This window comes from Ranitomeya variabilis, chromosome 1, assembly GCF_051348905.1.
Source record: "Ranitomeya variabilis isolate aRanVar5 chromosome 1, aRanVar5.hap1, whole genome shotgun sequence".
Classification (NCBI taxonomy): domain Eukaryota; kingdom Metazoa; phylum Chordata; class Amphibia; order Anura; family Dendrobatidae; genus Ranitomeya; species Ranitomeya variabilis.
This window is the reverse complement of record NC_135232.1, coordinates 479,407,605-479,423,162: the sequence shown is the minus strand read 5'-3', so window position 1 is coordinate 479,423,162 and position 15,558 is coordinate 479,407,605. Positions and strand designations below refer to the sequence as shown.

The window sequence follows — 15,558 nt, the reverse complement described above, 5'->3', positions numbered from 1 at the left end:
TGCAACCTTATTGTTGCCAAACATACTGATGGCATTGTTTTTTTCAAAGCAAACAATAAGTAATGCACTCAACCTCCATGGCCTGTATGCATGCTCACCATGCAAAACTCCATTGCTGAGCAAACAGCATGTTCAAGCGCGTGATATACTGAAATAATATAGTCTGGTCAGATGAGACCAAAATTGAACTCTATGGATGCCACATCAAACAACTTGTTTGGAGGCCAAAAGGCACTGCATATTACCCCAAAAATACCATACCAACTGAGAAGTGATGAGGTGGGAATATCATGGTGTGGGGCTATTTCTCAGCATATGGCACTGGCAAACTTCATATGGTTGAAGGGACAAATGTACTGAGCCATTCTTGAAAAAAATCTGCTGCCATCTACTAATGTGATGAAGATGAAACAAGGCTGGACATTTCAGCAAGACAATGATCCCAAACACACAGCAAAGGAAACTCTCATTTGGTTTCAGAGAAAGAAAAAAGAGCTGGTAGAATGTCCAAGACAATCACCTGACTTGCATCCAACAGAAAATATATGGATGGAACTAAAGCTCAGAGTTCATAGGAGCCCACAAGCCCTTCAGGATTTGAAAAGTGTTTGTGTGAAGGAATGGGAAAAAATTCCACCTGAGCAATGCCTGCGACTAGTTTTATTAAATAAGAGACAAATCATTAAGAATGTCAATAATTTTCTCTATATCGGGACATCCCAGTATTTATTGAGGCTTCCTTTTGACTTGTTTTCCCTACAAATACTATAAGGGGTGATTCTTTATAAAGTGCCATAGTGAGATGTGTCTGCGCACAGTCACAGACCATCTGTATGAGTAAGCTGCTCCTGATGCTGGGCTCCTATGGTGACTTGACACCATATAGGAGGAGCATAGGCGTAGCAGTGGTGCAGTGAGAGCTTCCAGCTTCCAGGGAGCAAATGCATGGCTTGTGTGACAGCAGCAGCAGAGGGATGGGAGGCAGACAGGCACCGTTCTAGTCACTGTGAGCCAAACAAGTGAGGGAGACACTCCACGGAATAAAAGCTTCAGAGACAAGCGCCTAAGTGAACCTTTTACTGGAACCTAAGGATGGCGGAGGCAGAGCTGCACAGGGAGCGCCTACAAGCCATAGCAGTAAGTCAGTGGTTTTCTGTTGTATGTGCTGGGAGGGCTCCTCACAGGGGACCGAGCATTCCTACATAGTAACGGTTGCTGAATGGAGGCAGCACAATGTCTCATGCTGTCTGCAGTACCTCATCTGCACTGATAACTGGGCTGCTGCTCTAACCTATAGAACGTGACTGGAAATACTGCTGCATCTTTCGTCAGTGTGGGGAAGCTTTTGCAGAATATCTTGAGGCTGCAATATGAAAGCCCAACATTCCTAAAATTCAGAAGTTTTTTTTTTTTGGGGGGGGGGGCAAGTTCTAGCATGGCATATATGCAATAACGTGTCTTGCTACTCAGTTGGCATCGATTAGTCAAAGGTGCCAAGAAGGCACATAGTTTCACCATATTACACCCAATGCCCTATGGTATCATGCCAAGAAAAAGACAACACTTCTGAACTTATCTTTGCCTCTATAATTTGTCAGTCTGACCTTTGAAATCCATTTATTGTGCGCCAATGTTAAAATAAATCCTAAGTTAAAGGGGTTTGGCTGGTAAATGTGCCCCTTAATATTGAAAACAGTAGATTTCCATCCTTGGTCAACTTTAACGTAGGGTGCTACCTGCATGCCAAATATTAGGAAATCTCTGAAGACTCACCCAAAGGCCGGTGTCACACTTGCGTGTGCAATAGGAGAAACTCAAGCAAGTTTCTCGCATAGCACACGCAAGTGTGACACCGGCCAAAGAGAAGTCATCACTCTCTGAGAAATGTTGCAAAATTTGGGTTTGTTGTTTTCAGCAATGACAAGATTTTGCCATTGTAGATGCTTGGTCGAACAAGACTGGTTTTGTAATTGGCAAGTTGTCTCTGTTGGCCGTGGCCCCAGACGAATAGCTGTTATGTCTAGTAAATTGAAATCAGTTGGCCATGTGTTTAATGCACAGATGGGTTGTCCAGAACAGGAGCCACTACTATCTCTGGACAATAGAAGGGTGTCCTAGCTGTGCGACCCCGTCTATTAGGTCGTGTTTAGATTTGCATCGGAGGCACCCTTAGTAGACTTGAAGTTCTCACAAACATTAGACTTAAGATCCCGAACACATCAATATCAGTGAGACCAGATGACAATCTAATGTCAAAAGGGGCCTACTGACTCTCCACCGATAGATGTCCAACAGCCGATCATTTTGTTCAACACTGAGATAAGAGAAGTTTGGTAATGGCTCTCTTATAAAGAAAACAGGAACACTAGTCAAGCGGAGTGTTCCTCTGTATGAGAGAGATGGGGAAGATGGCTGTCGGCTGAATGAGAGTTATTTATTGAGTATGGGGGTCCTAAAGAGACAGGTTTGTTGTATTTGATAGTAAAAATAGTAAATGGGGTAACTAATACATTGTAAAGGAAGCAGACACCATGGTGAAACCCTCGTGGACCTCATTAGTGGAGTCCAAATGCTGATTGATGAATCCAGCACTGTGTTGTGGTTCCATTTATACATGATATATGTACAGAGTCTTACACCCAAAACATTGTAGAATATATGGTGGATGTTATGAAAACCGAACAACCTTCCAAATGATATGTTGCCCTTACGACGCTTTGATTACAGTGTTGAAATGAAATTTCAATGAGGCCTTCCCAATCATGATATGCATTGTTTTAAATGTGTGTTTGCCCATTTCAGTGTTATATTGTGTTTTTGCACATCCTTTTAATGGAATTACATAGTTTACGTTTTTCGTTGTGCATATTTGGAGGATTTGTGCGTATCGTCTTACTTTGTGTCTTGAAATCAAGTAATAGCATGAATAATGCAGGCCAAAAAAGTGCAAACAAAAAGCCACACAATTACTGTCTTGTAGAAACGTGATACGTCAGAAAATGCTGACAGAATGGGCCATTGTTATTTCTGTCAGAGCTGTGCCATGACAATCATCTGAGACATGTGCTCAGACTTCAACCATCGCTACCCAAAGGAACTTTTCTGGCATCTGAACAATGTTTTTTTCTAAAAATCTGTGTAAAAGCATTATTATTATATTTGACAAAGTTTTGATGTGCATACATAGGAAAAGTGAAAAAAAAAATGCAATTTTCCACCGTAATAATATATTAGGAAATGTATCAGCCGTCTAAATGCATAATTGTTTGTCACTGCCATGTGAATGCTCTTTCATTAGAAGATTTAAAAAATGTGGTGTGGGCATAGGGAGTTATTCAGGAAGATTTTATAACGCGTTTATGCCATTGTCTGGCACTATACCGGCACAAATGAGTCGTGTATTGCATTACTGGCAACTGATTCAGACACCATGTCTTCTACTTTCATGGCTTCTATTGTTAAATGAGCCATAATATCTAGGATGGGTAATTTTGTGTACTCATCTTGCCAGATCCAATCGACTTTCAATAGAGAGCTAATTTGTCAGGTGATTTGGGCACTTATGCCAACATGAACATCATTGCTATTGTCAGTGCATCACCCCGTGTAAACACAGAATGTGGTGGAATAACTTGAAGGGGTATTGCCATCTCCAAGATCCTATCGCAATATGTAGTAGCTACAGTAATAATATTAGCAAATAGCTCCAATTAGAAATGTAGTATAGTTCTTCTGAGAAACTATGTTGCTTATTCCATGTGCAGGGCATTGCAGTAGTCCATGGTTACAACCACTCGTATAGTGACAGTTAGCTGTTAGTGGTCGTAACCATGGATATCTAAGCTACGGCCCTGCACATGGGGTAAGCGACATAGCAAATCAGAACTATACTACATTTCTAACTGGAGGTATTAGTGATGAGCGAGTGTGCTTGGATATCGTGTTATCTGAGCATGTTTTGGTCTTATCCAAGTATCTTAGAATAATTTGTTTGAGTCCCCGCACCTGCATGTTTCGAGGCTGTTAGACAGCCGCAACACATGCGGAGATTGCCTAACAAACAGGAAATTTCCATATATGTTGCAGCTGTCTAACAGCCACGAAACATGTAGCCGTGGGGACTCAGATAACACAATATCTGAGCACACTCGCTCATCACTAGAGGTATTTGCTAATACACCTACTACACATTGGGATAGGATCTGGGAGATGGGATTACCCCTTTAATGTTTGTATGGGTGTAAAACTATCACCCATAAATGTATGGGGTGAAATTATTACCAATCGTTCTATTCCTATCAGTGTTCATCACTTTTTCGAAACAGGTCAGTAAACGAGCACCACTTGACTTGTACACTGTCCACTGGCACTCTGAGATCGGCCCATCTGGATGTACCATTAGTAAACTCCTCCAAGGTCATCCAATGGGAGATTTATTTTATAAATGTGTTTTGGCCTTTGGAAGAGGTTGTTTACCCTTTTATAGTTTTACTGTAGACGTCCTGCCACATTTAAGAAGCTTCCAATATTTACTTGTGTCTTTATGTCTTCAGTAGTTACATGTGAAGGATATTTATGTGTAAGCATGATGCAGAAAGCATGTTACCTGTATTTCTTACAGTTGTAGGCGTCCTTGCAGATCAGGCTCTGGAATAGGGATTGTATTCAATGAAGAAAGTATATTGAAATCTTGTTTTCGATAGGTTCCAACCCAGCAGCATAATAGGTGTAGATGCAGATTTTATTTCACCCACGCCTTATAATTTCTATAGAGCTCCATTGACACAGTGGGGGACAGTGCAGAGGAGAAAGCAATGGCGTTGCTATGGCAACAAATCAGATGCTTGCTTACTTTTTCTAACCCTTATTAAGAAAGTTGGACTCTGGTGGGTTTCCATGGACAACGCTTGTCTTCTTATATGGACTTAACCCCCTCCCAATACCTCCAACATCATGTGTATACAAAGCGATCACTATACCTGTAATTACAAAAACATTGACATTTACAGGCCAAATGATTCGTAAAAAATCCTGTTTTAAATCCTCAACTAGATGTTAGGCTACTTTACAAATTGTAAACTTTAAACTGAAAAGAAGCGAAAGATCAAACTCATGAATTATTTATGATGGTTTAAATTGTTTTTTTTTATAAAATCAACTCTAGGTCAGTGCCTGTTCTTATATCTGTAAAAAACTTATGCAATTATCCTTATATTTAGTCCAACTTATTTATACTCTGCTTGCAAGCTCATGTATTTTCTCCTCTCCCTTAATACTCTACAATACCTCCCTCTCCCCTTTTTTCTCCCCCACCTCTCCTCCTTTTTCCTCCTTCCCTTTCCCCCCTGCTATTTTTATTATATTTTCCCCCCCTTTCTTTATATATCTTTGTATACCTTATTTTGATTATACAAAATTATTTTTCACTTTTGGCTTTGTAATTCAGTCATATGTAACAACTTATTAGTCTTGTATGTTTGCGAGCACTTATCTGTATATTATACCTCCTATATATTTTAACAATGTCTGTATACCCAATGTATATTTTTTTCACAGTTTTTTACTGTGTTGTAATTTTTGTTTTTTTGTGACATATAATTGACATATTTCTACTTGCCTTCTAGCGTTGTTTGAAAAAGACCCAGATGAGGTCAAAACAGCATACGCTACTTGCTAATTTTTCCTATCACACAAGATTTATTTTTTGTTTCTTTTGTGGTGTGAATATTTTCATTTATTAAATACTTTTGCAAATAATTGAGAATGCAGCTGTTTTATCCTTCACAGTTTACCTATAATAGCCCACAGCTGTCTGCCTAACCTTTGCTGGTTATCAATTATAGGGGAGACCCCACTTCATTTTTTTGGGGGGGTCACCCCTTATTAATAACTTGTAAAGGCTAAGTAGACAGCTGTGAGCTGATAATAATAGCCTGGGAAGATCCATGTTTATTACCTTCTACCCAGATTATAAACATCAGACCCTAGCTGTCAGCTTTCCCTCAGCTAGTTAAGAAAAATTTGTGGGACCCAAGGCATTTTTTTCTTTTAGTTATTTTTTTTAACTAAATACATGTACATTAAACTACACATGCACTGCACTAATTATATATGTCACTAACATCTTTCTTTGCATTTATTCTATGTACAGTGCCTTGCGAAAGTATTCGGTCCCCTGGAACTTTTCAACCTTTTCCCACATATCATGCTTCAAACATAAACATACCAAATGTAAATTTTTGGTGAAGAATCAACAACAAGTGGAACACAATTGTGAAGTTGAATGAAATTTATTGGCTATTTTAAATTTTTGTGGAAATTCAAAAACTGAAAAGTGGGGCATGCAATATTATTCGGCCCCTTTAACTTAATACTTTGTTGCGCCACCTTTTGCTGTGATTACAGCTGCAAGCCACTTGGGGTATGAGATTTGTGCGGTGCCCCAGGGTCCTGGTCATCGCAGTAGTGTCGCTTTCCTCCCGGGGAGAGTGATGCTACGTTTGGAGGCAAGGAAGGATAACTGCATCCAGGTATCACAAACATGCAACACATTTCATACTCCAGGCCACCAGGGAGAGCTTCTGATCATATTTACTAGGTGACTCCCTATATATGTAACTGGTAGTCTGTAGGGAAAGTCACAGCACCACAGAAGAAAATACAGTGTACTATTCCAGAATAATAAAATATAAATTTTTATTAGATATCCATACAAATACAAATAAAAACGGTCAAAAAATGGCAACAGAGGCTAAAATCGGCAACCACATCTCAACTGCCTGAAAGAGAACAGAGTGGCGCAAACATCCCAGCACACGTAATTACATCTAGTATATTGCCCCAATAAGAATGTCAGTAAAACATTTAAAGAAGTGCAATAAAGCATCTACCTGACATGCACAGGGTTTCCCTTGCAAGGAATATCAGCCAGACATATATACAATATAACATACCAGGAAGTAGTGACTGTTGAATGCTGCACCATGCCGTCCCCACCCTCCTGACGCACGTTTCGGATAGACCTTCCTCAAGGGGGTGTCAGTAGGGAAAGTCAGTCAGATCCTGTCAGAGAGACAGAGGGGAAGGAAACAGAAAGATGTGCTAGAGAGAGAGATTGCCAGAAGGGAGCTTGTCAAGGAACATCAGCTAGGCGGAGCTGGTACGATAGGAGAATAGCTGAGCAGACGTGGGGGTCTGCAGCTCCTGGCAGAAAGAAGAAACTGAGAAGGAAAGAACATCAGCAAAGAAAGTTCCAGACCAGAGTCTGAGGAGGACAGAGGGTCCATGGAGCTGTGCATGCCCTCAGAGCTGCAGCTCCCAGAAAGAGACATTTTGAAGGCAGAACTGTATTGCAGCGAGCGTGAAGTAAGGCAAAGCAAAGGAGAGGATACCAGAAGGGGACCAGCCCCAAACAGGCTGCCTCCTTCTGAGGCGCAGAACACTGGTAGCCGGGACACCGAGGGAGTAAGGACCTCTACGCCTTGCTTCAGAGACCGGCAGGACAGCTAATTGCACGTTACCTATCTGCACCTATACACAGGAGGCACGGTGACACCCCACAGAGCCGGGTTATCTAAGAGACCCTATAAACAGGCTCAAGTCACCAGTCATACGGTTTTTGTCCTATCATATATGAGGGACAGAGAGAGAGACACTACATCTGTGAGGACCTTATTTGAAGCTTATGCAGTAAGGGACTACACCACTACAGCGCAAGGGAAGGCTATTGATTTCCACCTGGATAAGGGGACTCTGGACTTGCCTCTGAACCCGCCGGACCTTGCCTGCCCTGTGGTCTGGTGCCCTGGACTGTGGATGCTGATGTCTTCCGTAAAGGTAAAGAGACTGCAAACTCGTGTCCTCGTTCTTCACTGCGCCATTCACCATTCACCATCTACACACTGGGAAGCCCTGGGTGATATACTTCACCTGTGGGAAGGTATACCATCTAGCTGCCATAACATCACCCCAGCGGACCCCTTAAAGCAGCGTCGGTCACCCTGACCGAATACCACAGGTGGCGTCACAAACATATACTTTATCCCTTTAAAGACCTTTCCCTTTTATACGGACGTCCCAGGACCACGGACCGGGTCAGCCACCGTGACATCCCCCTTTGCGAACAGCGGACCCGGTACCGAGTACCCCACAGCCCTGACGGGGCGCTCCACTTGCAATGGAGAGTCTCGTCCGATATATGCAGCCACTTACAGCATGCTGCAATTTTTTTTCTTAGTTTAATCCGAGTGGAGAAAAAAATCACAGATGAACACAATCATTGACTAACATTAGTCAGAGTGCAATCTGATTTTCTATTAGATTGCACTGGTCTGTTTTAAGCGCAGATGAGTATGAGCTTCATGAAATAAGTCATCTCATTACAAATAAGCAGGTCCTTTGTTTTTTGCAGTCAGAAAGGTTTGTATAATTCTTAGCGATTTTGGAAAATGTCTAAGTAAGACCCTTAAATATACATCCTGCAGACTCAGTGGTACCGTATCCTGTTTTACTTTAAATATTCCATTACCATAAGTATGGTAGAAAGCCAAAACTGTAAAATGGTAAAGGGAAAGTCAGCTATGCTGCAGAAAGTTGTCTGCTTGGCAAAAGAATAAAACTTGGAAAAAAATATAATGTGTGCCATAGAGATTTTAGAAATCTCATTGATTACGCTGTTACAGTAAAATGCTGCTTTAAAAGCGCTACAAAAAAAGGTAGGTGTAAACACACCCTAAGGCTTCATCTATGGAAATGTTATGCCAAGGTATTTACCCACTGATTTTAAAAAAGAAAACATAATGAAAGATTTCACATATAATACAATGCTGTTGAACAGGAATCGTCAAAATTATCTTCATTATGAAGAGCAAAGGAGCAACATTTAATTTGTGTATATAACTTTTTGTATCGGATTTTATACACTCGTCAGAACAAACCTAAAGTATTCTTGAAAGTTCATAATTCAGATTAAACACAGGATACTGCTAAATAGTGAGTGAAAAAAAAGCAAAAGGGCATGCAGTTTTATAGAAAAATATACAACAGGAGGGTAAATGTGCACTAATATCCATTGTTGTAGAGAGGAATGTGAAGTTCAGCACTAGGAATGCATCCAACGCTCACTGGTATACATTTCAACCACAACAGAATCCAGTATTTCATGCTGCAGTTTAGTAAAGGATGATGTATCCCTTTGATAATTCAGAAAAGAGGGAAACTGAAAAAAAGAAAATAATGTAAAACAGAATTTAAATATTGATGTAGAAATATAACTATTCAGATAAATGTGTTTTAAATTATACAGGCAAACTTCTTTTAGATGAGCACCTAGAATTGCACTGAAAAATTGCACTGAACAATGGTCCAATGTTAGATTTGAGCAAAGTGATTCTCAGCACTCTGGTCCAGCAGCCATGGTGGTACTCAGTGGTACTCAGTGGCATGCAGGACCTGAGCACTGTTAACTTCCTGCTATCCACTGGCATCCTGGGCACCTCATTCGATTAGTAGGTCATGACATTGCATATTAATCAGCAGAGGCACCCAGAATGGGAAGTTTACAGTGCTCTGGTCTGTAATGCCATGGAGTACTGATTTAGCCATGAAACTAGGGTCCCGCGAATCATTTTGCTCAACTCTAAGGCTGTGTACACACGGTGCGTTTATGATGAGTTTTCGCAGCATTTTTTCAGTGTGGAAATGGGCCAAAAATACTGTGGAATCCTTATGCCAGCTAATTCAATGAGAATCCTGATCAGTAATTTTCCTTCAGCATTTGCAGTGTGGTTTTCTTGCAGCATGTCAATTCTTTGTGCGGATTTTTAGCGTCACCCATTGACTTCAATTGAGTCAGTCAAATCATCAGCAGAAATGCAAGTATAAAAATGTTTGCGGATTTGCCACGGATGTGCTGAGTTTTTTCTTGGGTTTTTATGGGCTTCCTAAGTTGTTTCCCATGCCGTCATCTGTGTGACAGCGTGGGAAACATTGGCGCAGCGGTTCTGATCGGTGATAATGCTGTCGCCAATAAGACCGTCGGTCTCAGCGTGACCCCACAGAGATACTATGAAAAGCTTACAGCAGGTCACCAGCGTTGGCTGATGAGAGACTATTACTCCCATCAGGCTACGTCTGCTGTCACTGATAATAGTGATAGCAGGCGCCATTGATGGGAGAAGTAGTCTCTCATCTGCCAGCACTTGTGCTCAAACTTAAAAAAATGTAAAATAATTAAATACATATTCAAATAAAAATAAGAAACACTGTATACTTACCTTAATGCTCAAACCTCAATGCCCATGTCTCCTGTAAACAATCAAAAATAATAAACAACTACATATACATAATAAACATTATTATTATTATTATTATTATTATTATTAAAAGTCTTGCTGGGACGCCAGAAGGTAAGAGATTCGCAGCCTCCTGTCCAGTCCCCAGGTACCACTGATCTGGATGCTGGACCAGAGACCTGGGAATCCATCCGCTCATCTCTAGTCCCAACTGTCCCGGATACTGCAGACGGTCCTGGATTTGGGTCTATGCCCTACAGTCTCGGGTGCCTGCTGAATGTCCCTCACTACCACCACCCCTATGATATCTCCTCCTGCTGGTGGAGAAAGGTTTGCGGCTGTGTGCTATGCGTTGGGAGGTATGACTTTGCCATATTTAAGTGCATCCCTATTAAAAGACAAAATGATATTTTTATGTTAGAATTTTAAACGTAAGCTGTAATACGTGTAGTTTATTTTCATTCCTGCCATCAAACATGCCATGTCTGTGTGTACAGCGCCCATCCCCTCTGCCTGCATTCCTACTGTACTGAGATGGCTCCTGATTCTGAACCCTTCTACAGTTACATCAATCCCTTTTATGCGGCTCATTTAGAGCAGTGACCTCATGTTATATTATTTTTTTAAGACAGACTTGCCACATATTGTTAGCCATAGCGCTGGAGCCACGGAATTACAGACAGATTAGCAGCACTGACTGCCAGACATATTAACACTCCAAGGGACATCTGGGTTATACACTGATATCTGACTCCAGGACTGCTGGTCTCACTTCTGTTTGTTTTTTTGTACATAATTCCTGTGAATATTCTTTTGTATACATTTTTTATATTGCCTGTTTTTATTGTTTGATGTGTTTTCAAATAAAGAAAATAAAATATAATAATAATTACTAATAATATAATAAAAGCTACTTCTGATCCTAGAGAAAAACCTAATGTTATTTTGTGCAGTTAGGGCACATATTAATGATGAAAGGTTATCCTCTTGTAATGTTTCAATGCAGAATCTGCACCAAAAACATGTGACAAATGGCACACTGCAGTGCCTGTAGTCAGTTCATGCAGTTTACTGCTCTTTTTTTCATAGTCCTTTCAATGTTGAAGGACAGAGTTTCAGCTTGTGCTGCAGCGTAATAAGGGAACTTCTTTTATCACACCGATACAATGGAAGACTTACAGATGCTTCTGGTAGCAGATCAGCTTTTGGCAGAACAAAGTGTTACCAATGGTCTTCATTTCTTTAAGTTAGGAGACCTTCACATTTTTAGATTGTTCGCAGAGCACCCAAAAATAATCTGCACTACTTGGGAAGCTAAAGGCCATTTTGCCATCTCTCTACTAAATAAAATAAACTTTTTAATGTATGTTTTTAGATACCGGTAAGCATGCCTACATTAAATAATAGCTTTTTATTTGATACACCACATTCAATTTACACCTTTGCGCTGATTTCTGTTTCCAGGGTCACTGAGGTTTACGGCACTTGTCCTCAACACATCCATATTTGCATCAACGGATGAGTGATAAAATGCAATATGAAAGCACCCTTAGCTGCAGGGTTGCCAACATGACTTTTTATTTTTTTCTGGGCAGCTTATCCAAAAATCGCAGACAGACAATATTTTTTACAGACACATTGAACAACCTTAATAAATCAATATGATTAAAAGTTATGCAGGTCTACAGTCCATAAATCCTAAATTAAGACATCAGCTGCAGTCACTCTAAACTGTATTTTATTTTTATAATTACAGCCAAAATAATCTTTGTAAGTTTCTACAGCTTCAAAAAAATCACGAAAGCTTTTAAAATAATTCCAAATAAGGTAAAAAATGTCCCTATTTTTACAGACTGTCCTGGTATTTCTGGACGGTTGACAACCCTGGCTAGCTGTGATTGTATGATATGGACTGTCATTAAATATACACAGTATTTATGCCCTATAAGCTGCCAACAAGACCAGTGTTCACCATTCTTAAACTTTTTCATGACAGATGGAAACCTCCTGATGCTAGCTAGCATAGCCAGGATGTGTGCGGGTTGATACAATGCATAGCCAGCAATCTGATGTGTTTACACAGATGACTTTCATTTAAGACCCTCTGCTCTGTGCCAGCTTTATTTCTCATCTCTTGGACAGAACACTTAGATGGGTGGAGTAACAGTCTGGTCTCAGTAAGTCTAAATATAGACTTTGCTGCCACCTCTCAGACAATGCCAGGGAGGGAAACGGGAGGAACTGGAACGAGCCAGGCTGATAAAATCAATTAAGTTTCATATGTGCATTATGTAGCAGCTGCAGCTGGTCTATTTAATCTATTTTCATGTCCCGTAGCAAGTTATTTCTCATTGCCTTATTCACAGTTAAGGGGAACCTGTCAGCATGCTTTACCACGAAAATAGTGCGTGGGCTGCGCAGACCAGACCCTTGTCCTCCAGTAAAAATGATACCTATTTCATAGAGAACTACTCAAAAAAAATCTAGTATAAACTTTATGTGCACATCAACCTTTAAGAGCATTGGAGCTCTCCATTGAGAATTGTCACAGCTGTTCTGGGTTGGCCACTCCCCTTTGGTATATATGCTTGCCACTGGCACTTGAGAGTTGCTAGTGATAGTTCTACTTCGTGATTAGGTGTTAGAGGAGTTATTCAGTATTTGGAGTAGGCATTTGGAGAGTTGTTCTGGAGATGTCTGAGTAGAGTTGATTTGCATGTTTATCCACGTCCTCTCCAACTTGGTTTCTCCTAGCTATCCTTCACCTGTGTTCCCCTCTGTTGTTTTGTGAGTATTTTGTATGATTGTAGTTTTTTCATCACTGTCTGTCTTTTGCTGTCTGTCAGTCTGGTTAATGTTATTCTATACACTTCAGCCTCACACCTTGCTGGGTGAGGGAGGGACAAGATAAAGTTAAAGATAGGAGCATAGCAAGGTACTCCACATTCCAGGGTAATCCAGGTGCTTCAATGGAATTTTTAGGATGTGTGGAAAAAAAATGAACATTTACCTTTTTTCACAAACTTTAGACCAATTTTTTTTATTTTCACAAGGATACCAAGAAAAAAAATCGACCCCAAAATTTGTTGTGCAATTTCTCCTGAGTATGCCAATACCCCATGTGTGTGGGATACCCACTGTTTGGGCGCACGGCAGAGCTCAGAAGGAAAGGAGCGCCATTTGACCTTTTGAATGCAACATTTTTCAGGAACAATTAGTGGACGCCATGTCTCGTTTGGTGAGCTCCTGATGTGCCTAAACAGTGGAAATCCACCACAAGAGACTCCATTTTGGAAACCACCCCCCTCAAACATTTTATCCACAGGTATAGTGAGCATTTTGAACCCACAGGTATGACACCGAATTTGATAACATTAGGTCATCATATTGAATATGTTGTCATTAGTGTTGAGCGCAAATGCTTGCTACTCAAGTTTCCATTGGGTGCTCGGGTATGCACCAAATATCGCTTGTGTTCGAGTGACATGCTCCAGTCCTTGCACCGCATGTTTCACGGCTGTTAGACATCTCAAAAATCCATAACAACCATCAGCATGATCAGTCACATGTCATCTAAGCACTCGATTTGATGGGCTGAACACCTGGTGCCAGTGGGTTGCACTCTATAGTCCTAAACAATGTCAATATGAAATACATGAAATAATAATAGCAATACTGCTCGGGATAATAAGAAAAAATTGAGACGCTTAGCACATAATTTGGCCAATTCATGCATGCCCAGCAACCAATGACAAGGTGGTCTCAAAACTGCTGGGTCCTAACGTGTCTAGTGTGAATACCTCTCTAAGACTGAATTCTGAATTCCTGGGTAGATGTGCATACCTCTTTTCCAAGTATGATTATATGTGTAGGTAGGACCCTGCTGCAATTAAAATCCACCACATGCTGAAGGACGGAGTGCTCGATCAGAGAGCAAATATACAAAGACAAAAAGACTGACTGGCACTTCCAAGCTAATATGAACAGGTGCATACTAGGAGCAACTAACTCCATATACAATAAACCAAAAAAGTTGCACACTGTAGTGCTAAAGCATATCAATATGAAATATGTGAAATATGAATAGCAATACGGCTTCTGAATAGTAGGAAAAAATGAGACGCTTAGCACATAATTTGGCCAATTCATGCATGCCCAGCAACCAACGACAAGATGGTCTCAAAACTGCTGGGTCCTAACATGTCTAGTGTGAATACCTCTCTAAGACTGAAGTCTGAATTCCTGGGTAGACTTTTCCAAGTCTGAATTTATGGGTAGTTATATTAGGCAGGTCTGATTTTATGTTTATTATATATGAAGGCAGCTGCTCCTAGTATGCAGCTGTTTACATTAGCTTGGAAGTGCCAGTCAGTCTTTTTGTCATGGTGCTAGCGGATGACACCACTGTCTCTTACCCTGTGCTAGGTGCTTTGCAATCCCTTGTCTCTGATACTGGCCAGATGCCTCCCGCCCTGCACCTATCCTTGCACATTCTAAGGCACCATAATCAGGCACTTCCAAGTGGAGAAGCTGCAGTCCCAATCCCAAAAATAATACTATCAGGGGCATGGATGGATGCCCAATGACTTTCAAAAATTACATGTCACATATCCTCAAGTAAATTACCCAACATGGTAACAGTCATGGATATATACTCGTATATCAGCAGATAAATATCAAAAATACATGTCACAAATTAATAATAGATATGACACACAAGAAAATGATTAACCCTGCCTTCACAATGGAAATGAGTGCAGGCAATACCTATTGAGGAGACCAGTTTAGATGTGGATGGATATAGTGGCAGATTCGTTGAGCAGCAAAGTCTGCTAAGCCTTCCTTCACAATGGAGTGAGTGCAGACACCAATTGAGCACAAGAAAAATTGGCAGTGGAGTCAATGATGGTCCATAGGGCAGCAAAGCCCGACGCGTGTCACCACACACAGTGGCTTTGTCAGGGGCGGATATGACGGATCTAATACACTACTATAATTAAATACATACAGTGGGGCAAAAAAGTATTTAGTCATTCAGCAATAGTGCAAGTTCCACCACTTAAAAAGATGAGAGGCGTCTGTAATTTACATCATAGGTAGACCTCAACTATGGGAGACAAACTGAGAAAAAAAATCCAGAAAATCACATTGTCTGTTTTTTTATCATTTTATTTGCATATTATGGTGGAAAATAAGTATTTGGTCAGAAACAAAATTTCATCTCAATACTTTGTAATATTTCCTTTGTTGGCAATGACAGAGGTCA

General features: G+C 40.6%; 1 protein-coding gene across 2 annotated transcripts in view; it reads left to right on the top strand.

Annotated features, from left to right (window-relative positions):
• Positions 1–910: 910 nt before the first annotated feature.
• LOC143765059 (paralemmin-1-like) overlaps positions 911–15,558 on the top strand; it is a 220,337-nt gene continuing 205,689 nt past the window's right edge. For both annotated transcript variants that reach the window (XM_077251346.1, XM_077251337.1), the window contains exon 1: positions 911–1,137. In XM_077251346.1, coding sequence (XP_077107461.1) covers positions 1,093–1,137 — 45 coding nt within the window. In that variant the 5' untranslated portion in view covers positions 911–1,092. The remainder of the gene's footprint in view (positions 1,138–15,558) is intronic.